The sequence below is a fragment of the Alosa sapidissima genome, chromosome 6 (genome assembly GCF_018492685.1).
Source record: "Alosa sapidissima isolate fAloSap1 chromosome 6, fAloSap1.pri, whole genome shotgun sequence".
Lineage (NCBI taxonomy): Eukaryota > Metazoa > Chordata > Actinopteri > Clupeiformes > Clupeidae > Alosa > Alosa sapidissima.
The window spans coordinates 7,324,013-7,351,512 of record NC_055962.1 but is presented as its reverse complement, the minus strand read 5'-3'; the positions used below and the strand labels follow the sequence as shown (position 1 = coordinate 7,351,512).

At 44.9% G+C, this 27,500-nt stretch overlaps 3 protein-coding genes across 3 annotated transcripts in view; all 3 read left to right on the top strand.

Annotated features, from left to right (window-relative positions):
* LOC121710988 (papilin-like) overlaps nt 1–7,570 on the top strand; it is a 12,464-nt gene extending 4,894 nt beyond the window's left edge. Inside the window, exons 8-14 of the mRNA XM_042094227.1 lie at nt 266–476; nt 2,585–2,761; nt 4,553–4,703; nt 5,200–5,280; nt 5,706–5,850; nt 6,186–6,261; nt 6,882–7,570. Coding sequence (XP_041950161.1) covers nt 266–476; nt 2,585–2,761; nt 4,553–4,703; nt 5,200–5,280; nt 5,706–5,850; nt 6,186–6,261; nt 6,882–7,166 — 1,126 coding nt within the window. The 3' untranslated portion in view covers nt 7,167–7,570. The remainder of the gene's footprint in view (nt 1–265; nt 477–2,584; nt 2,762–4,552; nt 4,704–5,199; nt 5,281–5,705; nt 5,851–6,185; nt 6,262–6,881) is intronic.
* Nucleotides 7,571–9,564: 1,994 nt separating this feature from the next.
* Nucleotides 9,565–18,224, top strand: LOC121710986 (protein SOGA3-like). Its single transcript, XM_042094225.1, has 6 exons — nt 9,565–9,909; nt 10,028–10,252; nt 11,947–12,105; nt 13,590–13,646; nt 15,319–16,527; nt 17,906–18,224. The coding sequence occupies exons 1-6, from the start codon at nt 9,787–9,789 to the stop codon at nt 18,017–18,019; spliced, it is 1,887 nt and encodes a 628-aa protein (XP_041950159.1). The 5' UTR covers nt 9,565–9,786; the 3' UTR covers nt 18,020–18,224.
* A 1,830-nt stretch (nt 18,225–20,054) lies between these two features.
* LOC121710989 (serine/arginine repetitive matrix protein 1-like) lies at nt 20,055–26,133 on the top strand. Its single transcript, XM_042094228.1, has 6 exons — nt 20,055–20,589; nt 21,291–21,653; nt 22,870–23,184; nt 23,313–23,347; nt 24,677–25,442; nt 25,642–26,133. The coding sequence occupies exons 2-6, from the start codon at nt 21,540–21,542 to the stop codon at nt 25,870–25,872; spliced, it is 1,461 nt and encodes a 486-aa protein (XP_041950162.1). The 5' UTR covers nt 20,055–20,589; nt 21,291–21,539; the 3' UTR covers nt 25,873–26,133.
* The last annotated feature ends 1,367 nt before the right edge of the window (nt 26,134–27,500 follow it).

Genomic DNA, 27,500 nt, shown 5'->3' with positions numbered 1-27,500 from the left:
TGCATGTGTGTGTGTATGTGTGTGTGTGTGTGTGTGTGTGTGTGTGTGTGTTTGTGTGTGTGTGTGTGTGTGTGTGTGTGTGTGTGTGTGTGTGTGCATGTGACATTATATATGTGTGTGTGAGAGAGAGAGAGATCTGAGAAGAACTGAACAATTTTAAGTATACTGTAAGGATGCTGGGAATGTTTTTTGTACTATGTATACATGTTTACTGTGTGTGTGTGTGTGTGTTTCTTTGTCCTGTGTCTGTGTGTGTGTGTCTCAGATACTCGATGTCTGCGTTCTCCGAGTGCTCTGCGTCCTGTGGTGACGGCTTGCAGACCCGCACGGTGCAATGCGTGACGGACGGCTCAGGTCTCCCCCGTGTGGTGGACGACTCTTACTGCGCCTCTCAGGGTCTCACTCGCCCTCACGAGCAGAAACACTGCAGCGGCAGGGCCGCCTGCGCTGAGTACAGCGTGTCCAGCTTCAGCACGGTCAGTCACACACACACTACCAACGTCACGAAGCACACACACACACACACACACACACACACACTACCAACATCACGAAGCGCACACACACACACACACACACACACTACCAACGTCGCAAAGCACACACACACACACACACACACACACACACACACACTACCAACGTCACAAAGTACACACACACACACACACTACCAACGTCACAAAGTACACACAGACACACACACACACACACACACACACACACACACACACACACACACACACACACACTACCAACATCACAAAGCACACACACACACACATACACACACACACTACCAACGTCATAAAGCACACACACACATACAACACCCAACACCAGTGCTGAATACAGTAGTGGCCACCCTGTCACCATATAACATATCACATTGGTACCATCAACATATACCAGGGCCAACAGAGCCAACCATGCATCATACATCTATGCTAGTAGCAGTACACTACACAAGTGCCAACATTGCCACCATGCTACATACCACATCTGTGCCAACATTGCCACCATGCTACATACCACATCTGTGCTTCCACACCAATGCCTCAGTGTTCCTATTAGCAATATTTCTCCCAAGCAGCAGACTCAACTATCGCTTCCATTGGCATCATATGGCATACCACACCAATGGCAGCTCACAGTGCTAGTACCATAACTGCCACCATACAACACACCAAATTGCCAACAGCACCACCATATGGCTTACTACCACAGTGCACCACTATACAGCAAATTCCACCAGCGCCAACTTCCCTAAGAACACATGACAGGATAGCTCTTAATGCTGATGAGAGCCAAACTATTTTTGAAGACTTAATCTGTCTGTTTTAACTACCCCGTCAAAAGCATGTAAGTATAAGTGTGCACACACTTAGCAACTTCTGGAACTAACTTTGGCTTAGTTAATCAGTTGATCTATTTGTCCTTAACATGTGATTTAATAATAATAACTATTAATATGTTAATTATAAACTACTTCTTCTACTACTATATTAATCTAAAAGCTGTACACAATACTTCAGCTATTTATCCTATTCATAACCTACAGTATACTGTAACTGGATGTTGTGACACAAATAACTCACAATATGCACCATAATGTCTGAATGAATTTACTGCACCATATAACATTGTATTTATGTAATCAGTCTACCGGTAATGACATTAATATGCACATTATTGTGCACCCTTGGGCAAATGTCATCATAACATTTTATGTTTTCTGACTGACAACAGAATACCAATACCAAAAATGGAAAAAATATGTTTTTTTTTTTATAGAGCCTTCTTAAAAAGCTCAAAGGCTGTTCTACAATATCATTATCATTTTGCGAACATTAAAAAAATGAGTATATACTGTATATAAAATGAGTATATTCCGTATATGATTATGAGTATACTTTATTAGTACTTTATTATAGTAATTGTGCATGTGTTCAGGAGTTGCCACAATATCCCATTAACAGCAATGGTATTCACATACTCACAGAGGTGGTGATACAGCCCAGCTTTTGAACAATGCTGTTGGAAAGTGTTACAGAGCAAGTCCAGGCATTGTCCCATTGTTATCAGACATTTTTTTTTATCTGAAGGAATTTAATCAATCATCAAATCAGAGTGCTAGGAATCGACCATGCGGTTGCACAGCAACACTGTTCAAAATGCTGTCCCATGTATCCCTTGCAACTACAGTCCTCGATTCTGTTCTAATCCACCTTTTTGTCAAATTCAGCGGATTGCTCTTCACGGCCATAATTATCAATTGTGTGTGTGTGTGTGTGTGTGTGTGTGTATGTGTGCGTGTGCGTGTGCGTGTGCGTGTGTGTGTGTGTGTGTGTGTGTGTGTGTGTGTGTGTGTGTGCGTGCTTATTAATGACTCCAGCTTTTGTAGAAAAGTCTGGACTTTCTCAGTGTGGAGACACATCCAACTTAACTAACTATTGGGCTGAAATGTCAACAAATCCTTCCTCAGAATCAAGGACTGTACCTTTAACCCCCTGGAACTACTGAAGCTCCCTCACTAACACCCACACACTCTGGCCAGTCTACCATTGTGCGTATGTCTCCCCAGTGCTCGGCCTCGTGTGGACAGGGCACCCAACAGCGGGAGGTCTACTGCGTGGGCGGCCATGGCGAGAGGCTGCCGGAGTCGGCCTGTGCTGGACTGCCTCGGCCAGAGGAAGTGAGGACGTGCCAGAGGCCCTCCTGCCACCAGCACATCAGCTACTACGTGTCAGACTGGAGCCTGGTAAAGCACAGTTCAGTTCTATTCAGTTTTAACCAGTCATGCACAATGTACAGGAACTTCACCAATGTTGCCCATGCAAATTTTGATCCAACCAGTGGTGAAAAGTGAAAAGTGCTACCAAAGTGCAATGTACAGGATCACCATAAACAAGTCATTGTTTTATTCATTCATTCATACTATATCACTAACATTTGTCAATTATTCATTCATTCATTTATAATTAGCATCATTAACATTGCCATAGTCATTGTTCGTTCGTTCATTCATTCATTCATACATTCATTCATTCATTTAATATTAATTAACAGCACCATAGACTATTCTCATTGTCTCAAAGCACTTCACAGGGCCCAAGCTCTAATATATAGGCCATATACAGGCATATGACAGGCCCATACAGGAGGAGGCCTTTAGCAGAATTTACATTTAGTCAATAGATGATTTAATACTGATTGACTTACAGTGCTTTCCGGTTTTTGGACCATTGTGCGGACTTTCTCAGTGTGAAGACACATCCAACTTAACTAACTATTGGGCTGAAATGTCAACAAATCCTTCCTCAGAATCAAGGACTGTACCTTTAACCCCCTGGAACTACTGAAGCTCCCTCACTAACACCCACACACTCTGGCCAGTCTACCATTGTGCGTATGCGTATCCCAAAGTCCGGACTCACAGACTCACAGACTTTGCTACGTGTTCTCACGAAATTAGTAAGGGCTTAGGGCTGTCCCAATGTTGCATTTCAAAGGGTGTAAGGGTTTGAGTACACACTTACCGTACTCTTTCCGTGAGTCTGCATCAGTGCAGACTTCACTAAAGGGAATTACCAAAGGGTTGTGACGTTTACCGCAGAGAGCATAGGGAAATCCGAAAATTACAAAGGTAAACAACTGCACGACACACGACCAGCTTGTAAAACAAGAGTTTGAAAGAATGTGGAATCAGGCAGCCGTCTCCTGTGCCGTGGCCGTGTGAAAAGCAACAAACTTAAAATGAAAATTCCCAAACCGTCAAGTGTCAGCAACATCTTTATGAAACGTCACCAAGGTAACATGTGATCCTGTGAAGTGCTGTCCCAAACCCATTTATACCTATCTGAGCCTTTGTGGCCTCACACACTCACTCACATCTATTAAGTCTGTGAGTCCTTGGTCCTTAGTCCTCAGGGCTCACTTTGGGATTGAGCCTTTCTATCATTGTATGTGTGCTCCTTGCTTCTCAAAACAATGATTTGGAATTTTGCTGCATGACAAGACCTTCATATACACCCTACAGCAGTGTGGAGCAAGATGGAAAACAGAGAGAGAGTGAGACAAAGAGAGAGAGAAAAAGAGAGAGAGAGGGAAGGATGGATGGATGAGGGATGAAGAATACAGGGAGAAGAAAAATAGATGACAAGTGCCAGACAGTTTGAGTGTGTTAGGACGTGTCAGAGGCCAGCATGGCAGCATATCAGCTAACACGTGGCTGAGCTGGACACTGGAACCTGGTAAATATGGGGAGAGAGAGAGAGAGAGAGGAAGAGAGAGAGGAAGAGAGAAAAAAACAGACAGAAATAAGGAAAGGGAAAGAAAAAGAGGAAAGCGGAAAGCCAGGTAACTATGGAAAGAAAGGAGGAAAGAGAGTTAAGAAAGAAAGAAAGAAAAAAAGAGGCAGTGGAAAAGGGAGAGAGATTGAGGTTTATTTGTAGAGCTACAGTGTTTTTAACATTAATTAACTACTTCTGCCTATCAATGCTCATATTGTCCTCTGTCCTCATTCCGTATGCCTTCTCTCTCTCCTCTCCAGTGCTCAGAAAGTTGTGGAACAGGACGCAGGGACAGGCGCGTGGTGTGTATGGACCAAGACCACTTTGAGCACCCAGATGAACGCTGTGCCTCTCAGTTCAAGCCCTACACCGTCCAGAGCTGCAACACACAGCCCTGCCCTGGACCACAGAGTGAGTGTGTGTGTTGGAAAGAGTGTGTGCGTTTAATGTGTGCACAATTCCATGTGTGTCTGTGTCGCTGTGCACCATGGTCACCAAGGTACCTGACGAAGACCTCTGGTCGGAACAAAGTAGCCTAATAAAACACTCTGGGAGCTTATATACCTTGTATACCTGGGAGCTTATGTACCTGACGAAGACCTCTGATCGGAACGTTGTAGACTAATAGAACACTCTGGAACATAGAACACTATACTGTAACAGTGTGCGGGTATATCTTTATTTTTTCATATGTTGGCTCAGCCTTATACCCAGCACCTGTTTCATTTTTTGTAGATGTGTGTGCACTTTCATTCAACAACTATAGCTGTAGCTGATAATGACATTTTAACAGGACATACATTTCACACACATATATTTTTAATATACAATTTGTGATTTGCTTTTGACTCTGTCTTTGTGTGCATGTGTGTGTGTGTGTGTGTGTGTGTGTGTGTGTGTATTTCAGTGGTTCCTAGTGTTGCAGATCCCAGGGGACATGAGAGCTCTCTGCGTGGATTTAGGCCTTACACACCTGAAGTGGACCAAGGTAGCACTCGCTCAAACAGCAGCACAGACTGTACCCATTTGTACCCTTTCAAAATCATGCCAAATTTTGATATAAATATAAAAAGAACTGAAGTAGAAGTGGCTTGTATTTCTCCTGAGCAACACAGACTCACATCAACAAGTTAATAGCATGGAAATGAATAGATAGATAGATAGATAGATAGATAGATAGATACTTACTTTATTTATGCAGTTCAACACAAACAGACAGTACATTAGTGCATTAGTACACTCTTAAAACGAATGTGTTAGAAACAACACAAACTGTGCTGACCCTATCTGGACGTTGAGATGTGTTAGAAACAATGTAGTTTTAAGAGTGTACAAACTAATAAAAACACATATGAACCGCTATACGACTACCGGTATGTATAATACTGAAATGAGGTCCTTAACTGTGTATAGGATCTGCCCGCCCCTCTCAGCCTTACATCCCTGTGGTGGGTCCCCACTGCGCCCAGTCCTACTATGGCTGCTGCCCTGACGGACACACTGAAGCCTCTGGGCCCAGGGGTGAGGGCTGCCCACAGGACGACTGCGTCAGGACCAGGTACACTCCTCTCATATGTCAATTATGCATATATCAATCAATCAATCAATCATTCAATCTATCTATCTATCCATATACTAACCAATCAATCAAGCAATCTATCTATCTATCTACAGTACCTATCTATCTATCTATCCATCCATACAGTATATCAACCAATCTATGAATCAATCTATCTGTCCATCCATTCATCTATCTATCTAATCAATGCTATTGTTACTTATGTTTATATATGTTCATGTTATGCTTATGTTACAAATACGTGTATGTTCATGTGTTTATGTGACATACACAGTGTATGTTTATGTGTGTATGTGTATCTGTGTGTGATGCAGGTTTGGCTGTTGTCTGGACGGGGTGACTGCAGCTCAGGGCTTTGGCTATGCAGGGTGTCCTGACTACCAGCCGCCGGTACAGTAGCACTCCTCCACACCATTGTGTCCTTTGGTCCTTCTCTCTGGGCTGCATCCTACTCTACCGACTACTTCTCTTATTTATACAATTGCGACTTACACCACAGGAAACATACTCTAGTACAGGGGTTTTCATCTGATTGTGAACCAGGGACCACCATTCTGACTAATTATGTAACCTCAGGACCACCACTGAACAAAAATACTCATTCCCACATTGCAACTACATTACTGAATCCATGGTCAGGGACCATCAGCAAAGTCCTCACGGACCACTGATTGAAAACCCCTGCTCTAGTATATGGCCTGAACAACGTCTATGTATACAACCTGACCTCTATGACCTTGTTGATCTTGCCAGCGTTGCTTTGCTTTATCAATCAAGCCACAGGGAGATATTACAGTAACTCGATCAAGCAATCCACCCATCCTCTCACTCACTCACTCACTCAGTCAGTCACTAATTTAGTCATTCAGTCACTCATTCTGTATCCTTATCCTTCCACTCTGCCATCCATTCATCCCATGTTTGTGTCTGTCCATCCTACATTCATTCTCCAATCTCCATGTGCCCCAGGCATCCATGTGTGTGTATTCATATTTATACCGCCCCCCCAGATGGCACCCCCAGCTGAGGGTGACGTGTGCACCTTACCCCGTGAGTTGGGCCCCTGCTTCAACTGGATCTCCCGCTTCCACTTCGACTATTCCCAGAGGACCTGCACCCACTTCTGGTTCGGTGGTTGCCAAGGCAACGGCAACAACTTCCTGTCCATGGAGGCGTGTCAGAGGCAGTGCGGGGGCATGGCCCCGCCCCCTCCTCCCCCAGCTGCGGGTCCCGCACGGAGACCTGTCATCAGAGTGAGGCCCGCCAGACGCAGACCATACCACGCCAGCAAATGAGAATGGGAGATTTCAAATCGCTCCAGCCAATAGGAGGAGTGAGATCGCTGAGCTCCAACCAATGAGGGGGCAGAAAAGCATTTATGTACAACAGAGAGCATTATGTACACAGAGATGTAACATAAGACACTCATACACTTACATATACACATACCCATACATTTATATACACATACATACACACACACAAACACACACACACACACACACACACACACACACACACACACACACACACACACCTCAACAATTCCAAAGTTTGCCAGTGGTCAACCTTAACACATTCACCTCAAGGCTTTCTGTTAGTTAGTTAGGACAACATGTTTTACTAAGTTTCTCTCCCACATGAATACAGATTTGAAAATCAGGACTCTCATAGAACACTTTGCTATCAATAAAGCAGTCTGTTAGCCTGTAAAAGAAGATTATCTTATCATATTGTGATATGAAATCAATCTTATCTTATCATATTGTGATATGAAATCAATAAACATCTGTTGTTTTCCAAAAATCCTTATTGCATCAAAAATTTGATTGTCCGTGTATATCATACTTTATGTTGTTTGTTTGTTTGTTTGACATTGACGTCATTATACAAGAAAGTCTGAGGACTTATTGCTGGAGGGATCCAAAAGTCTTTAGCATACTCCAGTGTTAACTTGAAGTACTGTTGTTAGCCAACCTGTAGTCATACAGTACACCATTTCATATGTTCTTTATTCTTAAAACATAATAAACTGCTACATTTATGTAGGGAATGTTAGCCTGGATTAAAGAGACGTTATTCACAGTATTCTTTCAAGCTTAAATGACATGTAAGCCTACATTACCAAGTTCAGGAGGATCCACTGGTTGTACAATACAATAAACTACCTTTGTGGTACACAATGAGATATTATGGTGTGTTGTGAGTGAATATTTTATTGCCTTTCGTTATTTGGTTGTTGGACATCGGTTAAGGAATACTGGCAGAAACGCATTAGTAAACGTTTTGTACAGGCATTTGTTGAGCTGGTGCGGCTTTTCCTTGCGTCCTGTCTGCTGCAACACAAGAACATTGCTTTCGACGTGAATGAGCGGATTGTTTACTTCCTGGATGGCTGTGACATCATCTCATGAATATTTGACATAGTCTGTTACTTTAGAACGACTGTGGCGCCTGGTACAGCTCTTATCTAGCTTCACAGAACCTCCACTGGTGTCTCGGGTAAGAATAGGTCTATATTTGTATTAGCCTATATAGGTGATTGCAATGTGTTATTTGCATAGGCCAAAGAGTTTCCGAAATGAAATGTTCAGACTATTAAAAAGTTCTGTAACATGAGCATGCTACAATAACTGCACTAATGTCCCACCTTCACTTTCAAATGTGTGTAAGTAACTCTGTTTGGATAATCTGAACATTGTGATAGGATGCAGGATAAGAAAATAGTTAGTCTCGTTTAGTTTAAGTAGGTTTAAGCCGGTTTGTGTGTGTGTGTGTGTGTGGGGGGGGGGGGGGGGTCGCCAAAAATATTGGAGAAACGCGAAATGATTTGCAGTCTGGATTAAAGACATTTTTGTAAAGGTTTTTAGTCAAAGGCTGACATTGACATAATGCCTTTGATGTTGACATTGTCCATACCTGAGAGAAGTTTTTCGCCGCTGCTTCCAATGCATCTCACAACATTTCAAAACCAAATTCCGCCGGTTAGAAGGGGATCGCGAGACTTGGGCCATGTTTTTTTTTTTGGGGGGGGGGGGGGGGGTCGCCAGACAAAACGTTTAAGAACCACTGGTTTAAGGGATGTCAGGGTATTATGATGGGTATTAGACCCTCGTTAGGCTACGTTACGTTAAACCTGACACTGTTTTGAAGAACAGGAGCACGTAGGCAATAAAATAAATGAAAATAAGGACATCTATCTGGAACGTCAATGTCGTAGGATAACCAAAACATGCCCACAGCCATACAACTTGCATGCACTTTATGACACTAAACCTAAAGACCCCTTTTGTCGCTTATCAGGTCCCTCTGTCAGACAGCGACAGAAGCCAGCAAAGCATGAACACTGAACGTGACGTGATGAATACGGCCACTGGTGGCGCTGCGGATCTCTCACCGATCGGGAGCCAGGCGGGGACACGACATCTACTCGCCTCATCCTCACTGACTCGCCGGGGAGACGGTGCCGATAAAACCGCTGCCAGACCGAAAAGCTATCGCCCTGCAAGCTTTGCAGCCAAACTCGGAGCGAAAAATCACAGAGTGTCCGTGCCTCTCAGTGCGGTTCATCGCGGAAAGGCGGAAGCCAATCCGGCAGCTGTTCAGCCGGATGGTGCTGAAACGAACGCGGCAGAACCTCCCAGGGCCGTGCCGGTGTCTGAAACCGAGAAGAGAATCCACCATCCTCCGGATTCTCGCCGATACCTTCGCCTGCCCTGTCTTAGGGGCTCCGAGAGGAACCGGGAACCAGACGGATCGAGCCGGGTCTTGAGGGGAAGAGGGGCGAGGGACGACGAGGAAGAAGAGGAGGAGGCCACAGCGGGCTGTAGTGCAAGTCCGTGTGGGGGAAACGCCGGAGTGTGTGGCCAGACCGAACTCCTGTACTTAAGCAAAATACTCAAGAGACGCAGAAAAATGCAAACGAACTCAACACCGGAACCGGCCGCGGAGGACTCAAACGCCGAACCCGGAACTGAGCAGGAGAGGGCCCTTCGTGATGAGATCGAGAGACTGGAGGATGAAAATGAGGATCTTAAGGTATGAGGAAATCCCATCGTTGTTTTCATATTACGACTGCCTGCTTTCATGATGGTCAAATGCCTGCATTTCTGCATTTCTGCGTTTGTGGTTGTGATATGTTTGTTTGTGGTTACAGTGTGAGATCGATGAGATGCGGGCGGAAATGGATGAAATGCGCGATACGTTCTACGAGGAGGACACACACCAGCTGCAGGAAATGCGGAGAGAGCTCGAGAGAGCGAACAAGAGCTGCCGAATCCTCCAATACCGCCTTCGAAAGGCCGAAAGGAAACGGGCACGATTTGCACAGAGTGGGGAGGTGGACGATGAAGTGCTTCGGAACCTTGAGCAGGAACTTAAGGTTTGCCTCTAGCCAATCAGTGTGTCTGTATGTAGAGATGGATGGGTGTGCGACTGTGCGTTTGTGTGTGCGCGCACAGAGGCGCGTGCGCGCGACTGTGTTTACTGTGGGGTGTGGGAGTGCCTCCTCTTTTGTGTTTTAGCAGCAAGAGATCTTGTCTCGTTCATGACTGCACATTATTTGACATGTATGCATGTGTGTGTGTGTGTGTGTGTGTGTGTGTGTGTGTGTGTGTGTGTGTGTGTGTGCGTGCGCGTGTGTTAGGTGTGTTTAAGAGATAGATAGAGAGAATGTGCCTATGTGAGTGAGTGTGTGTGAGAGAGAGATGAGAGATCAGTTGAAATGTCAGCCTGCTATTGGGAGTGACCCAGTACAACCTGAGATCATAGGAGGAGGCTGTGGCTGTGATGAGCAACAACAGCCATATCTGGACTTAATCAGGGGTTCCTGTGTAGGATCTGCTATAATAGAACCCTACACAGCCCCTAGAGCGGGCTTTTTATGTCACAACCAAAGATAAAAGAACTTCACCCTCTTGATCGCAACCGAGTGTGAGGGAAATTATTAAAACAAGCCTTTCTCCCACATTTTTCATGTAAAGCAAGTGTGTGTGTGTGTGTGTGAGAGAGAGAGAGAGAGAGAGAGTATAGTGTCTGTCTGTCTGTCAGTCTGTCTGTGAGTGTGTGTGTGTGTGTGTGTGTGTGTGAGAGAGAGAATCCCTACCGACGTGTCCCCTCAAGTCATTTGTATTTATCTCCTCGTTTGTCTCACTCATTTATACCATCTCCTCATAATAGGAGCCTCATAATGTCTAAAATATACTTGTAGGTGTGCAGACTCTCAGTGGTGTAAATAATTAAAAAGCCTTTTACATACTGAGCTAATGACACCATCGTGTCAGCTTGCATCTTCTTCAGGGTGTGGAGGATAAAACTTTGTGGTCTTTGTGGGTGACAGGTGGCAAAGCAGATGTCTGTGTAGTGCAGTACATCTGGTAGAAAACATGTAGTATGCACAGTAGTTAGTAGTTACGGTATACTCTACGTAAGGGATAATGTATAGAACGCCTGTCATTGGGAAAATAAGACCGGCGTTCTATACATTATCCCTTACTTATATAAGATAGTATACCTTCTAAAACAGTATATTGTTTTTATGTGACAGATGGAAATTGAGGTATCCATAAGGTATATTTAGTAGATAGAGTAGTAAAGTATAGTAAAGCATAGTATAGCTAGTAGATACTTTTATATGTAATCACAGTATTGTGATGTATATATTTGAAGAGTTTGGTTCTAAAACGCTATATCCTCCATTTTAATGAATTTCCATAAATCATTTTTTTTTTACATTTGGTTTTCCAAGTCATTTCAGTTGAACTGTTATTGGGTATTGTTATTTGATTTATCTTTACTCAATCAAAATAATACAACTGCAATTTCATTGATATTACCTGAAATACACAATTAAGTCACATGACTTTTTAGGAAACATTTTGGAAACAAGCTCTTCATTTTAAAAACAGAGTGTATTGTTTTTATGTGGCAGATGTAAAAGGAGGTGTCCTTGAGGTATATCCAATTGATAATAGAGTATAGTATAGTGTAGTGTAGTATAGTATACCTAGAAGATCATTTTTATACATGTACACAGTATATCTTGAAGAAGAAGAAGTAAAATGCTCGGTGTGGCAGGTGGCGAAGGACGTGTCTGTGCGTCTGCATCACGAGCTGGAGAAGGTGGAGGAGAAGCGCACTAAGACAGAGGAGGAGAACGACACCCTGCGAGAGAAACTCATCGCGCTGGAGGTGACCAAACAGGCCCTGCAGAGCGAGGTGGAGAAGCACAAAGTGGTGAGACACTTTATACTTTATTTATGGGACAAAAATATAGTGACAGTGCAGATCCTCCGTTCTAGCAAAAGGGTCACAATGTTTTAGCTCAACAATTACTCACCTCCCTTGTCTGCTCCCGAAGTCCGAACTACTTTGCTTGTTTCCCATTGTCCAAGCCAGGACTGTGCAAAGCATATTGCATTTATATTGTGCTTTTCAAGGCGCTCAAAGCACTTCACAGTTAAGGGCGATACCTCACTAACCACCACCAATTTGTAGCACCACCAGGGTGATGCACGGCAGCCATTATGCGCCAGAACACTCACCACACACCAGCCTGAGGTGGGGCATGATTGAATGAATGAGCCAGTTACACTAGGGGATGATTAGTGGGCCAGATTGAATGAGCCATGTCAGGAATTTAGCCAAGACACCAGGAACCCTCTACTCTCTGCGATAAGTACCATGGGATCTTTAATGACCACAGTGAGTAAGGACCTCGGTTTAACGTCTCATCCGAAGGACGGCATCTCCTGCAGTACAGTTTGCACTGGGATCGATGTTTTGGCCAGAGGGAAGAGTGCCACTGCCACCTACTAGACACCCACCAACACCTCTTCCAGCAGCAACTTATTTTTCTAAGGAGGTCTCCCATTCAAGTACTAACCAAGCCCACACCTGCTTAGCTTCAGTAATTCAATAGAGACAGGGTATCCGTTGGTCTGTCTGCTGGCCATCACCAATCTAATGTGAGATATATTGTTAACAACTTAATGTTAACATTATGTTACGTTGGACATGTAATATTTTTATTAACAAAAATATTGCCTTAAAAAAAATACTGAATTAGCTCACTGCTATTTCCTGGTCATGTCAGGCCAGGAGATAGGATGGTGATGATGATGATGATGATTATGATGATGAAGTCAGACAAGTCGTAAGGTTCTCTCATCCCAGCTCCATTTGCAGGATCAGAGAAAATACAGAAATTGGGACAAAATGCAAAAACACTACCATTTATCCAGACATTACAGCAATAAAAACAGTAGTCAAATCCCTTCAGTGCAAATTTGATCTTGACTCGAGCTCCATATTTAGCTCTGGCACAGCGGGAAGGAGACTGCTGGTGTCAGTGGAAGGACAATCATTCTGTCTCATGGATGAGTCAGTCATATTATAACGATGAAAATAATCTGGTTCTGTATCGCTGAGATAATTCCTAGCTCAGTCATAAGGGTACTATCAAGACAGATGTGTTTTACTGTGACTGTGCATTTTATAACCATTAGCCTGGAGATTAGACTATGAATATTGAAATGATTTTTCTTATTCTTAAACTAAAAATAACCTTACTATACAGGTATAAACAAGTTATGCTTTTAGTTTTGTCTTTCATAAAGAATGTATGGTGATCATAACTTTCGTAGTGATCGTAACTTTACACTGTCTTCAGATGGAAGAACAGTCTCTGATGAACTGGTGAAATGTTTTCTTTGCCTCAGCCACAGAAGAGAAGAGGCAGTAAAGAGAAGTCTGAGAGGAGAACCACACCCACTGAGGTACTTATATAGTTCTCACCTGTTCAGGTGTGCAGAACCACACCCACTGAGGTACTTATATCGTTCTCATCTGTTCAGGTATGCAGTAGGCCTGCATGTACTATTTTACTGTACATTAGGAACACATACATTAGGTTGATATTTAAGTAACTGCAATGAGCAAAGGAAGCATTTACACAGATAATGTTTAGGTTCTGTTCTCATCACTACTGAGGTCTTCATTATTCTCTTGTAAGGCTACATAGCACTTTTCATAATGTAGTTGTGCATTCTGGCGTATTGTTGCCCACAGTGCACACCAACAAGCAAACAAACTCCTACTGCAGACACATGCAATTGTGATTTGAGGTTATTAGCTTAGTGCTGTTTTCATGATCCCTTATCCAAAGAGGTTTACCGTAAAGCCTGTCTTAATCACCCACGTCTGATTATCCTTAATGGATTATTATTATGATGGATGGCCAGCTTGTTGAGTTTTATTAGCTTTATGGTGCTGAGTTAAGCCACTAGGTGGGAGTATTGTGTAGCACAGTTGAGATGCCTTTACCTAACAGGTTTGTTGACTCCTATCATAATGGTGGTGTTGTGGCTATTACACCTAAATGTTCTGTCTCAGAAATAAAGACTTGTATAGTTTGTGCAGATATTAGAAATAATAGTTACTACTGTTGTATGCAGTGCAATGACCTTTGTCACCTGTATTGTCACTGGCATTGCAGTTCATTAAGGAGAAAAGGATTCTGATTGCTAGAAGTGGCTGGTTTGGTCTCATGATGCTGTTACGCTGTATCCATGTTTCTGGTTGTGGCTGTGATGTTGCCACTAAATCTGACTGTGCGTGGGCACGGAAGGAATAACACTTATGTCAATGCTGTTAGCAGAGATGTAGTGTTATTTTATACCGTATATAATGCGCAAATGTCTATGTGTTGGATAGACAGACAGATAGATAGATAGATAGATAAATAGATAGATAGATAGATAGATAGATAGATAGATAAATAGATAGATAGATAGATAGATAAATAGATAGATAGATTACTTTATTCATCCCCAATTATGGTGTTACAGCTTAGTAGCCTACAATATGTCGAGCTGTTGCAAATGCAAGAGACGTCCTGTAGGCTACTGTTGATGAAATATACCCTTGTTTACTAGCCACTCGGTGTACCGGCTACCGGTATTACACGTCCCCCATGCACAACGTTTGATCATAGTTATCCATCGGGGTTTTTTGAGGAAATAAATCATTTTATGCCTCCTTCCTGTTGTTTCCTATGGAGTTGTTCGAGCTGAGTCTGTTGAGGCTGGACTGTCATTGGCTCATCTGCGTTCTAAGGGGGGCGCTTAGCGACAGGTCAATTAATAATATAAACATATCACACATATACATACAAGTAAAAAAATACAGTACAATATTGTATTGAATTTACATTAAATATTTTACAATATTGAATACAATACAATATTGTAAAAAATACAATACAATAAATACAATTGGACATAGTCTCTTATAGATAGACAGAAGACAAAATTGAAATGTAATTATGTTGACATGAATCCAAATGGAACATGAGGAGGTTACATCACCTTCCTCCATCACCTCCCAGAAATGTGTCAGCTATGCAGTGCCATGCTGTTTGTTTATTGTGCTTGTTTGTGCCGTTGTCAGGACGACGACAGCGACGACCTGCGCTGCCAGCTGGCCTTCCTGAACGAGGAAGGGGAGCTGCTGAGGAAGAGGATGGTGGGCGTGGAGAAGGAGCGCGAGGCGGCCGAGCAGCAGCTGCACCAGTACCGCACACTCTACGGCGAGCTGCCCCCCAGCCACCCGCCGCACACCCCGCTCCACCCCAAGGGCGAGGCCGCCGGACCGCCCAGCACCCGCGAGGCCGAGCTCAAGCTCCGCCTGCGCCTGGTGGAGGAGGAGGCCGACGCGCTGAGCAGGAAGATCGTGGAGCTGGAGGTGGAGAACCGCGGGCTGCGGGCCGAGCTCAGCGACCTCCGGGGTGACGAGGCGTCCGGAGGGGGAGGGGGCGTGGGCCGGCCGCAGGGGCCGGGGCTGTCCGAGCTCCGGGAGCAGCTGCTGCTGCTGGAGGAGGAGGCCGAACTGCTGCGGCGGAACCTGTCTGAGGCCGAGGAGCGCAACGAGCGGATGACCGCCGAGCTGCAGACGCTGCGCTGCAGGGACGCGGGCGGCCTGGGGGGGCCCGGCAGCGGCGCGGAGTCGGTCCAGGAAGAGCTGCGCGCGGCCCGCCGTCAGGTCAACGCTCTGGCCGGCAAGGTCCTGCAGCTGCAGACGGAGAAGCGGCGGCTCATGAGTGACCCGCTGCTGGCGGCCTCCACCTCTGACCTCTCGGTGAGCTCGCGCGACAGTCCCACGCCCGGCGAGGTCGAGACGCACCCGTCCTCACGCCAGAGGGAGGGACCCGTGGGCGGCGAGAGTGACCCAGACGAGGTGTTGATGACCGGGGGCTCTTCCTGGTCCCAGTTTCTCATTGATTCCCGGCCATCCTCCTCCCTGGGTCGTAGCGGCGGTGTCCGGCAGCCCCTTATTGGCTGCCAACAGATGGTGGACATCCGCCAGGAGGCCGAGCGATTGGGCGGCACCATCGAGCGGCTCATCAGCGACACCAGCTCCATCATCACCGACGCCCACACCGGCGCGTCCTCCTCCTCCTCCTCCTCCTCGTCCGTTGTGAACGGCAGTCTGATGGCGCAGGACGAGCTGCCAGCGGAGGCGGGCAGTGGGAGTGGGCGGGAGCAGGAGCTGCTGCAGCGAATCAACGGCCAGATGAAGGGCTTCCGGAGAGATCTGCAGGGCTTCATCCAACGCCTGGAGCCGCCCAGGGGACAGGGCCGCGACCCCGAGGAAACGTCTGTGAGTGTGTGTACGCGTCTATCTATGTGCTAACCGCACGCGTGTCTGTGTCTGTGTGTGTGTGTCGTAGGGTGTACATGTACGTGTCATTGTGTGCATGTGTAAGCATGAGTATATTAAATGTCTGTGAGTGTCCATACACTATTATCTATGTGCTGACCGTGTGTGTGTGTGTGTGTGTGTGTGTGTTTAGTAGGGTGTACGTGTCATTGCATGCTTGTGTGAACCCACCTATCTATGTGAGTATGTGTGCGTGTGTTTAGTTGAATGTCATTGTGCATGTGTAAGTATGAGTGTATTACTATAAACTGGTAAGTATGTACGCATCTACCTATTTGTCGTGTGTGTGTGTGTGTGTGTGTGTGTGTGTGTGTGTGATGTGTGATGTGTGTATGTGTGTGGGTAAGTAGGGTATACATTGTGTGCATGTGTAAGCATGAGTGTATTAAATGTTTGTTGTGTGTGCGCGCGTCTATTTATGTGCTACGTCTGTGTGCATATGTTCTGTGTGTGTGTGTGTTAATACATCTATCTGTGTGTGTGTGTGTGTGTGTGTGTGTGTGTGTGTGTGTGTGTGTGTATCAATGTGTTTGTTGTGTGTGTATCAATGTGTTTGGTGTACTTGTGTTCTGTGTTCTGACTGTACCTGATGCATTTGCAGGATGATGTGTGGAGTATCCTATATCAACTTGTCAATGTGTGTTTGTGTGCATGTGTAGGCATGTAAGTGTTTTTGTTTGTGTTTAAATGTGTATGTGTGTGTGTGTGCAAAGCATTCTGTATTTGATCAGACCTGTCTAAACCCGTAACATACTTCCATCAATGTTTGGATCAGTAACCTCCGCCAGTGTTAAGATTCAGATAAAATCATTAACTCATTGAGTCAGACGAAGACCTCTGGTCGAAACGTTGTGTTAATAAACCACTCTGGGAGCTTATAGAAACAGTGTGCGGATATCTTTTTATTTTTCAATTGTCGGCTAAGCCTTTTATCCAGCACCTGTTTAAATTTGGAGATGTGCGTGCACTCCACTCTTTGATCACCTTTTAAGCGAGCCATTGTATGTGTTCATAGCTATAACACAGAATATGCTGTGGCTGTACAAAAATCATCAACAATGGTCTAGATTGCTGGCACTCTAGGACAAAGCTTCCGAAAACAGCTTGGCATTCAATGAGTTAATGTGTGTGTGTGTGTGTGTGTGTGTGTGTGTGTGTGTGTGTGTGTGTGTGTGTGTGTGAGAGAGAGAGTGAGTGAGAACCTGTTTGAAAATCGCAGACCTGTCACTTTGCCTCACTGATACCTTCTCCTCTGCTTCTCTCTCTCTCTCTCTCCCTCTCTCTCTCCGTTTGTGTTGTTTCTTCTTCTTTCTTTCAGCAGATGTTTCAGCCCATCATTTTGCTCATCCTGATGCTAGTGCTCTTCTCATCCCTCTCTTATGCCACAATCTTCAAACTCGTCTTCCTCTTCACCCTCTTCTTCGTTCTCTAGTCTCAGAGAGCTCACTCTCTTTATTATTTCGCATTGCTATACATTTCATTCATCCATGTTATTGTTGTTGTTATTTTGTTTTGTTTTAAAACTGTCATGGTCACACAAGTACAGAAGACCCATCCCCAGGCTTTACTCATGCATCCCAGTTCCAGACTACATTTCCCAGAATTCAAGCTGGCCAGTGAGCTCTGTCCATACCCCCAGTCTGTTTTGACAGTAAAAGGTGAGTATCTAGACACTTCACTGGCATACACTGACACCTGTGACTCACCAACACTCCTCAGGAGGGTCTTAGTAACACCTCTGACAAGAATGTTAGGCTGATGATAAAAAAGGCAACTTTTTGAACAATGTTGCTGGACAATGGTCCTGGGATTTTTGTTCTGCCATGTTCCCATTGAGTAACATTTTTTGTGAACTTCAGAAATCATCAGCAGGCAATGACCATCAAATCAGAACACAAGGAAACTAGTTATGTGGTTGCCCAGCAACATGGCTCAAAAAAATGTCTTATGTATCATCACCTTTGGGCTGCTGTTTAAGCAATGAGTAGGCTAATACTGTGTGTGTGTGTGTGTGTGTGTGTGTGTGTGTGTGTGTGTGTGAGAGAGAGAGTGAGTGAGTGAGTGAGAGAGAGAGAGAGAAAGAGAGAGAGACTATGTGCTTGTGTGACTGAGTGTGTGTGTATGTTACTCAGTGTGTGTGTGTGTGTGTGTGTGTTTGTGTGCACATGTGACTGTGTGTGTGTGTGTGTGATGATACAGATACTAATCTGCACCGTCGGGTTCCTAACCTTTGGTATGTGGGGACAGGTGGCTCTATGCTCTGGCCTCGTTGGGTGACACGTGAAGGCTCCTCTCCTTCACCCTGCTGGCCCCCACACAGCTGGTGCTGCTGACGGACACTCAGTGACTAGTGACTGCAGTGTGATTATGGAGAGACAACATATTACATGTGCTCATATTTAGCACATATTACAGAATACACACGTTTATTATACAACATAAGTCATGTTACTGTACATATTCATGTACTTTAAGCCATGTTTGCTGGAAATTCAACACTGACCAGATCCATGGTCATGTTCATGTATGCAAGTCATGTTTGAAGCTCATACAAGTCATAGCCTGTCTTAAGGAAGTGATCACAGACAGTATTCATGTACTGCAGTAGCTTCTTGCACAAGCTACAGTACTTCAGGAATTGTGGTAGCCTAGCCTGGCTTTGCCTGTCTATTGGTTGAAGTCGAAGATATATTAAGATAATTTAAGCAAACAGATGTCTGGTTCTACCTGGCGTGTGGCAACCTCATCAGGTCTTAAAGGTCCTCTCTGATGATCACAGCAGCTATCCATTAGTGGGATACTGTCACTGGTGACATGGTGCACTGTAGGTATTGTGCTTGTGCAAACATGAATTCCAGTCTCTTTAAATCACCTACTGTGGTTATGAAGGAAATATTTTCGTTTGCCTAGGTGTTGTCCCTAGGATTTGACTTAGATAAGACAAGCCTGCCTTACATATAAGTTACATATTGCAACCCCCGCCTCCCACCACCCACATCCCCGTCCACTGGTGATTCATTAACGAGAGGGCTGCAATTGCATTAGCTTTGAAATTCACGATTTTCGTGGTTTCTGGGATGCAGATGGAGGCTGCTTGAACATCCTTGTTTTTCTCACCGGCCTTGTCCTCAGCGCGGTTGGTCAGTTATTTGGGTCACTGGTCGCGAGAGTCAAATGACGCACGGGCACATTGCGCAATGATGACAAGTGTCAAAATAAATAAACGCCATGGCTGGCAATAGAAATAACCCATTAAAATTTGAAGACAGCTCGCCAGTTTGACATGCGTGCATTCTCTGGAAAGCCTATCCGAAAAAAAAAAAAAAACATTATGCACACGTCCTGAGATGCGAAGGTCCTGCTAGTAAAGGGCTCGCCGTAAGCCAAGAACGAGAAGGCAGGCAGAGGTCACTAGATACAAATCTGCCACGCTCCCAAAGAGGAATAGCAACAACGGAGCAGTAGCTTCACCCAAATGTACGGCGGCGCAATATCGAGCCGAAAATAGCCTCATAAACACTTTGTCTGATAGTAATTATAACCTGGCGAAGGAGTGACGACAGCCTGGCCCATTCAGCGCAAATGCCAGAATAAATCTGACATTATGACACTCGATCCTGGCTCCGGTGCCGCGCGGGGTAAGCTCCGGTGGGCCCCTTGGACCCCGAAGTTGTTTACCCAGAAAAAGAGGCACCTGCCATAGGGGGCGTTACCCGGGCTACTTAAAAGTCGTATTCTCTCGAGCCTACGTCACATAACGAACAGCTAGAGCGGGAGAGAAGGGGACGCCAGTCGGACGGAATTCGCACTCAGAGAGTCTCGTGCTGTCCTAAAGGATAGCCAAAGGACAAGGCAGCTCGCAAAGACTTTGACGGAGGCATTTAGTGTATTTGGGGAATACTGTATGTCTTGTTGGAAACACTTTATAACTTGGACTATTTTCCTCACAAAACACTGCTACGAATATCACAGAACTAGTTGAAGCAACACAACGAGACGAGGGTAAGTCTTTTAAAGGGCTGAACTTGAATTAAGCTTTGTGCTGCATCTAAGTGACAAAATCCATCTATGTTGTACTGATGAAGGGCGTTAATGTCAAAGGAAAGCTTATCATACGCATACATATATTATGTCAGTTTGTGGCCATGATAAAGATCCACTCCAAGGAGATTTTAAAAATATGTAAACTCGAAACACACTGGGCAATTCCGTCGAGATGGTTCATTTTCATGTAGTGTTTATTTACTTCACTCTGTGGGTGTCAGCACGCGCGCAGAGTTGGAGAAGACCATAGTTACTCGGGGTAAAAATATATTCGCGCTTACATCACGCATAGTGGTACATTCGGGCATTTTCTGGAGGAAAGACAGCCGGGGCTCGCGGGTGTCGGGTTCCGTGACGGCAGAAATCCCCCCCTTTACTCAATGCCAGTAATAAATGCGCATGGTATATATCTGGGAAACAGGGGCCACCGTTCCTCCAGGTCACGCTCTCCGTTGACGCATCTTGGAGACGCTGAAATACCTAGTGCATTATGCACGAGAAACCCAACTCAGACGTTTGAGCTGCTTTTGAAAATTTCGGTAAAATTCACTCTTATATGCATATAGTTCAGTTTCCACTCGTTGGGCAGGAATAGATTGATTGATGTTTTCTGTCATGGTTTTATAGACCTCTAATCTGTCCTATGTGTCCTTCGACAGCGCCAACGGCTTACGACACCAAGACCCCTATAACACACACACAAACACACAGGCACTCACACACATACACACACACTCGCACTCACACACACAAATCTGTAAGCCACACATTACTGAATCGAGCTGAGCTCAAGAGGCATTGAGGAAATAACTGCCTAAACACACACATACATACAGAATTCTTCTCTCACACACACACATCCTCCCTCATACACACACAGACACACACACATACACACACATACCAGAATGGCTGCCCTGGACCTGCAGCGTGGCGTGTGGGTGGGGGAGAGGCCTGAATTTGACTCAGAGATGCTGGAGTGGGAGGAACAATTGCAGGACATGCAGCGCAAGATAGAAGAGGTGAGAAACACACGGGTGGACACACACACACACAAACACACACACACATGTGAATCACATGCGGAGATACTCCCACACTAATACATAGATACACACACTCCATGAAACACATGTACACACACAGACACACTCTGGACCCACCTCACTTTACACATCCCCCATTCCTGAGCCACTACTCAAATTTGTTGACAAACGAACCCTTAAGCCCAGTCAAAAGCCTTAGCACGTGTACACATATTCACTGTCTCAAATGCACATACAGCTCGGGAAAAAATTGAAGAGACCACTGCACATTTTTCTGATGTCATCCTATGGTTGCTTAGTGACATTCGAATGAGTTGGCGGTCATATTTAAAATTAAGAGACCATTGCAAATTTGTCAACTCATTTGAATGTCACTCAGCAACTGTAGGATGACATCAGAAAAATGTGCAGTGGTCTCTTAATTTTTTTTCAGAGCTGTATACACACGCACACATATAGAGATTTGCACATACATTTATACACATCAACACTACCTCTCTTGTATGAACACACAACAAACACACACACACATTCACAGGTATGCACATATACATTCAGTATACTTACACTACACCCACAATGATCCTCTCACTCATGCACACATGCGCATTCACACACACACATACACACCCACAGAAATAATGAAAGACAGCCTTTTAGAATCCCATCTCTAATAAAATTGTTATGAGTTGTATGAATCTCATTTGGCTAGTCGGACTTCATGTAGCAGGCTCCTGATTGACCTCTGACCCTTGTTAACGAGCCTTTAAGGCATAGTGTGAATACTGGCAGACAGCACATGGACTCTCACTCGCTTGTAAGCCGATACTAACGGACTCATTAAACAGCGGAACGGCCTGGAACGAAGACGCACATGCTCACAAAGCACCCGCTCAAGAACAAGACTTGTCCCCCACCCTTGTGAATCAGACAAATAGACACACACACACACACACACACACACATACGTAAAGAGACAGAGATTGAGCAGAATTATTGTCACAGATTTTGTGTGCATATGAGGTTGGTGTCTCTCTCCACTCCGTGGTTATTTGTTTTGACAATAGAAGCACAGTTGCAAAGCACAGATTCTACACCTTACCCTGAACCATGACGAGCTATCATTTCTGTACACCTACAGTATACCGGTAAGACTTTTGCATGGATGTGAATGTTGTGTTGTGTGTTGCAGCTCTACAATGAAGTGGTTGCTCGCAGAGGAGGAAACGATGGTGCCATGCCAAATCAGGCCAATGACATCACCCTGCTACCTGTTGCAAACAAGGACTCAAGCCGCTACAATGGCGGTTGCCATAGCCATGGCAATGTGGAGCGCCCAATTGGCATGAACCTGCCCGCTGCCGTTGGCAAAAGCTGTGGCTATCAGCTCAACAATGGTTATAGCGATGGTTACCCTAGCAACCCGGGGATGGATCCCACCCTGGAGATTCTGCAGGGATACCTGGGGCATGGGAAGAACCAACAGAACTTGAGCAATGCCAAAACAGTGAGTCAACCATTTTGGGTGTTGGCTAAGCTGCTTTATCACTTAAACCACAACACTCATTTTTCAATCCTATAACCCAATCCTACTGTATGGCTCAGTTTGTCTATGTGTTGCCTTCTTTTCCACAGAAGCGAAAGAATGGCTATGATCCTGACGCTCAAAGGTAGGATTTTTTTTGCCTCATTTCATCTATTTGATGCTCAATCTCTAATAGTTTAGAGTATCAAGACAAAGTAGTAGCATGTGTTTTATGCCTTATTTTGCTAACATCAGTCATGATGATTAAAACCAGTTTCAGAACCAATCTAGCTATTTTTGAATATGAAAAAAAGAAAAAATACCAGGAGGGAAAGGTTGAAATTTTCCATTCAATAACACAGCAGCCAAAATAGCAAAAGGTCTATTTTTATACAGTAAAGAAGTAGTAGGGCTATGCTGAAAATTAATAGTGCAGAGAATCCGACTTGTCTATGTGGTGTCTCTTTCAGATCTTCCATTACAATTTATAGACTACATGGGTTCAGTAACGTTATCCTTATTTTACGTCAGAGTCGGTCATGCTATGTTTGTTCCATGGACCGACATGATTTGCAAGGACACAGCCTCTAGGCTACTACTCGAACTTTAACATGTTAAAAGCGTACATTCACATTATGTGGAAATTAAAAACGTCATGTAGGCCTACATTCAACGCAGATTCTTGTACTCTAAGACTAAGTAACTGCAATAACAGCGTAATGTCATCTCAGATTATGATTTCACACAACTTGGTTTAATGAATTCAAGGATCACGTTAGTCGTTTTTGAAAACGCACGAGATAATGTCGAATGTAGCACATGTATGTTACATATTAGGCCTATATACTTAACGTATTAATTGTTAATAGACTTCGGCGATTTTAAACCGCTTTGCAATCGAACAGAATTTAATGCCGCGTCCTCTTCTTAAATCAGGCCTACGTTGCATCTCCGAACAGGAAAAACTTTCCATGCGCTTTGGCAACTATATGCGCTTTGTCACTATGGCAACGCAAGTTCAGGCAGTAGCCTACTGTGTTTTTTGATAGAGGCCTAAACACCAAAGTAATTAACCGAAAAAGAAACACTCGACGCGTTTCAACAGTTTCTTAATGATCAGTTCGTTTAAACTATGCAATAATGTGAGCAGCTGAAGGACCGGAGAAAAACATATTGACAATGAGAAAATGGTAATGTCGTTAGGCTACAAATCACGTGAACTAGGCTATGTGTTTCTGGACCTTCGTTCAGTTGACAAGCATATGGTCATTCACAGAAAATACATCTTGAATACAAAATATTCATTAGCCAGCCTAGGTCTTTAACAATAATCTATGAATGAACACACAATGTTAGGTTATATTGAGTAGGCTAGGCTACTACATTGTTTTTGTTTTTTTCTTTATTTTAGCAAATATGTACGATTGAAAACACTGAACTTCCTCATACTCAGTGCACTGTTGTTCTGCTGCAGGGTTGTCTCTGGCTGGCAAGGTGGCAGAAGTGAGGAGTTTGAGAACCGGAGGAACCAATCAGTGCACTATGACAGCCCTCAGGGACTGGACTACTATGACCAGCGCGCGACTCCTGGAGCCCGGCCACCCGTGCGCCATGTCGAAAACTCCCCCCTGGGCCATGTCCAGCAGCGTTCCTTATCATCAGACAGAAAGTCCGCCCCCCTGGACAGGAAACAGGGCAGCCCATCGGTGCTGCGCAAGTTCGGCGCCATGCTTCAGGAGAACGAGGGGAAGCTGCTGACGGATGCCGGCGTGGTGGCGCCCTCCCCTCCACCGACCGTGACCACCGGCTCCTCTCCCATCAGCCCCCGCCGCTCACATGCACGCACGCCTTCACACTCCCACGCGCACGCGCGCTACTCCAACCCCAGCCCCACTCCCCCTCCACACTCCTCGCCCAAACTCACCCCCACCCAGGGGCAGCAGCGAGGGGGGCAGTGGGGCGAGAGGAGGGACCGGGACGTCTCCGGTGGCAGGGTGCCGGTCCAAGGGGGCGACCCGGCCACTGATTACTGGATGGTGGAGCACGTCCTAAATGGACCGAGCGTGGGCCGGCGCCGCAGCCACAGCAGTGGCAATGGGGGCTGCTACAGCAACGGGGGTTACTACGGAAACGGAACAGGCATTAGCCGAGAGGAGAGCGGTCTGGTGGAGCTACTGAGCACGCTGGACATTCAGCAGCAACAGCAGCGGCCAGCCAGCAGAGTCTCTCACACACCGCCGGCAAGTGCATCCTCACAGTTTTTAGCTGACACACACACACACACACACACACACACATGCTCACACACACATGCACAAACAAACGCTCACACACACACACACACACACACACACAAACTCTCACAAGAACACACACACAACAATAATAGACAAATGTAAATATTTTCTGCAAGCATTAATGAACCACAATGCCCTGCAGGTCAGCCGCGAGTCCTCTCCAGCACCTTCAAGGCGGAGCTTCTCCCGTCCTGCCCGGCCAGCCAATCAGCGCCCACCTTCCAGATGGGCCAGCCAGACAGGCTCCACCCGCCCCAGGCTCTCCAGCCATTCAGGTCCCATGAGCCGTCCCCCAAGTCCCGCCCGCAAAGCCAGGCCAGCCAATCAGAGCTTCAGCTCCTACTCGCTGCACACAGAAACGGTCATCATGTGACAAATCTGTGCAGGGCCATCTCTGAAAGACATTAGCATTCATAAGTGCTTACACGGACTGGTTTAAACACTTTTGTCAACCTGCCTTATATTCTTGACGTTTTTGAAGTACTAGTCGGAGGACTATCCCCCACCAGAGTCTCTAGGCTCACAATGACTTCATAAGTGTTTGCAAAGGGATTCCCAAAAGCCTGGATCCTTTTCTGCACATCTGTGGTTTAAATGTATCTCAGAAGGTATTTAAAGTAAAATGCCACTTCAACCCCTGTGTACATCCTTTATTTCTTTCTGTATGTTTTCTTTTGTACCATGACATTTTATTGTATGCGCTGAGGGCTTCGACTGGTGCACTGTCGTTCCTTTAGTTTAGTGTTACACATCTCTGCCAAACTGTAAGTGCAGCCTTCATCCGTTCTCCCATACAGACTTCATGTATACCCAACACAAGTAGCAGACACACACACTACATACACACATGCGCGAGCACACATACACATACACACACACACACACACACAACAGCAGTGGGCTTTCACAGAAATTCAAGCCTCTCTCGGCCCTTGTGCATGACTGCCCGGTGCCCACGCACAGTGTGTTTGACGTGTATGTAAATGTATTTATTTCTTTATTCATCTTGGCGTGCAGAGTTTGACAAAAAGCCCTAATTCTGAAAGGTGCGGTGCTGTCCTGTGCGCTTTTGTAAAGGCTGTATGCGTATCTGTTGCACTTCAGTGAGATGCATGGGTGTGATGCCAAGCCCTCTCTCTTTCTCTCTCTCTCCCTCTCTCTCTCTCTTTCTCTCACTCGTGTGTGAGTGTGTGAAAAATAATGTAAAAAATGACAAAGAAATGAAGCCGTAAACTGTAAGAGTGTAGCCTCTTATAAAGGTAAATACCTTTACAAAGAGGCTTCATGGTGTCTTCATACAGATTTTAATGAAGCACAACATGAAAAATAAATATTTTTATCTGTATCATATTTAAAAGTGACCATATTGTTGTTATGATTGTAATGTAATGCCTTTTTTCCTCCTCTTGATAATAAATGCTTCAGTGCTTTGACCAACTGAGTCTGATCAAATGAATTTATTCATATCTTGTGTATATGTTAATCATTTTGAATTTAAAGACAAAAAAGTTCTTGTTAAACTACAACTTTTTCACAAGGACAGTATACGCAAGCCAACATTATTAAGTGCATTTTAAAACCATAATGTATGAAGCAAAACAGAAACAATTGAAAAGATAATAATAGCAATAATAATCTATGATGCCTTGGTAACAGACCATATCCATATATGCAATGCACTCACTCCACAGTGGCCAGACTGTGGTCTGCAGTCTTTAGTGATGGTGTTGTCAGGATGCATGTATGCAGGTTATTACCCCAGAGACCCGGGCAGGGGCCAGGTGAGGTGACCAGGGACTGCCTCCACCTCCGCTACATTCACTGAACCCTGTAGGAAGATCATCTAGGACATGATAATGGCATGATAGGTCATGACATGATAGGTCCAATAATAATTTCCCAACTATTATCCGCGGTTTATTGATTTTGCAAAATGTCTTCAGCTATGAGATTAATACACGGGGGCAGTTAATATGATATTAATATGGCTTTGTTTCTTTT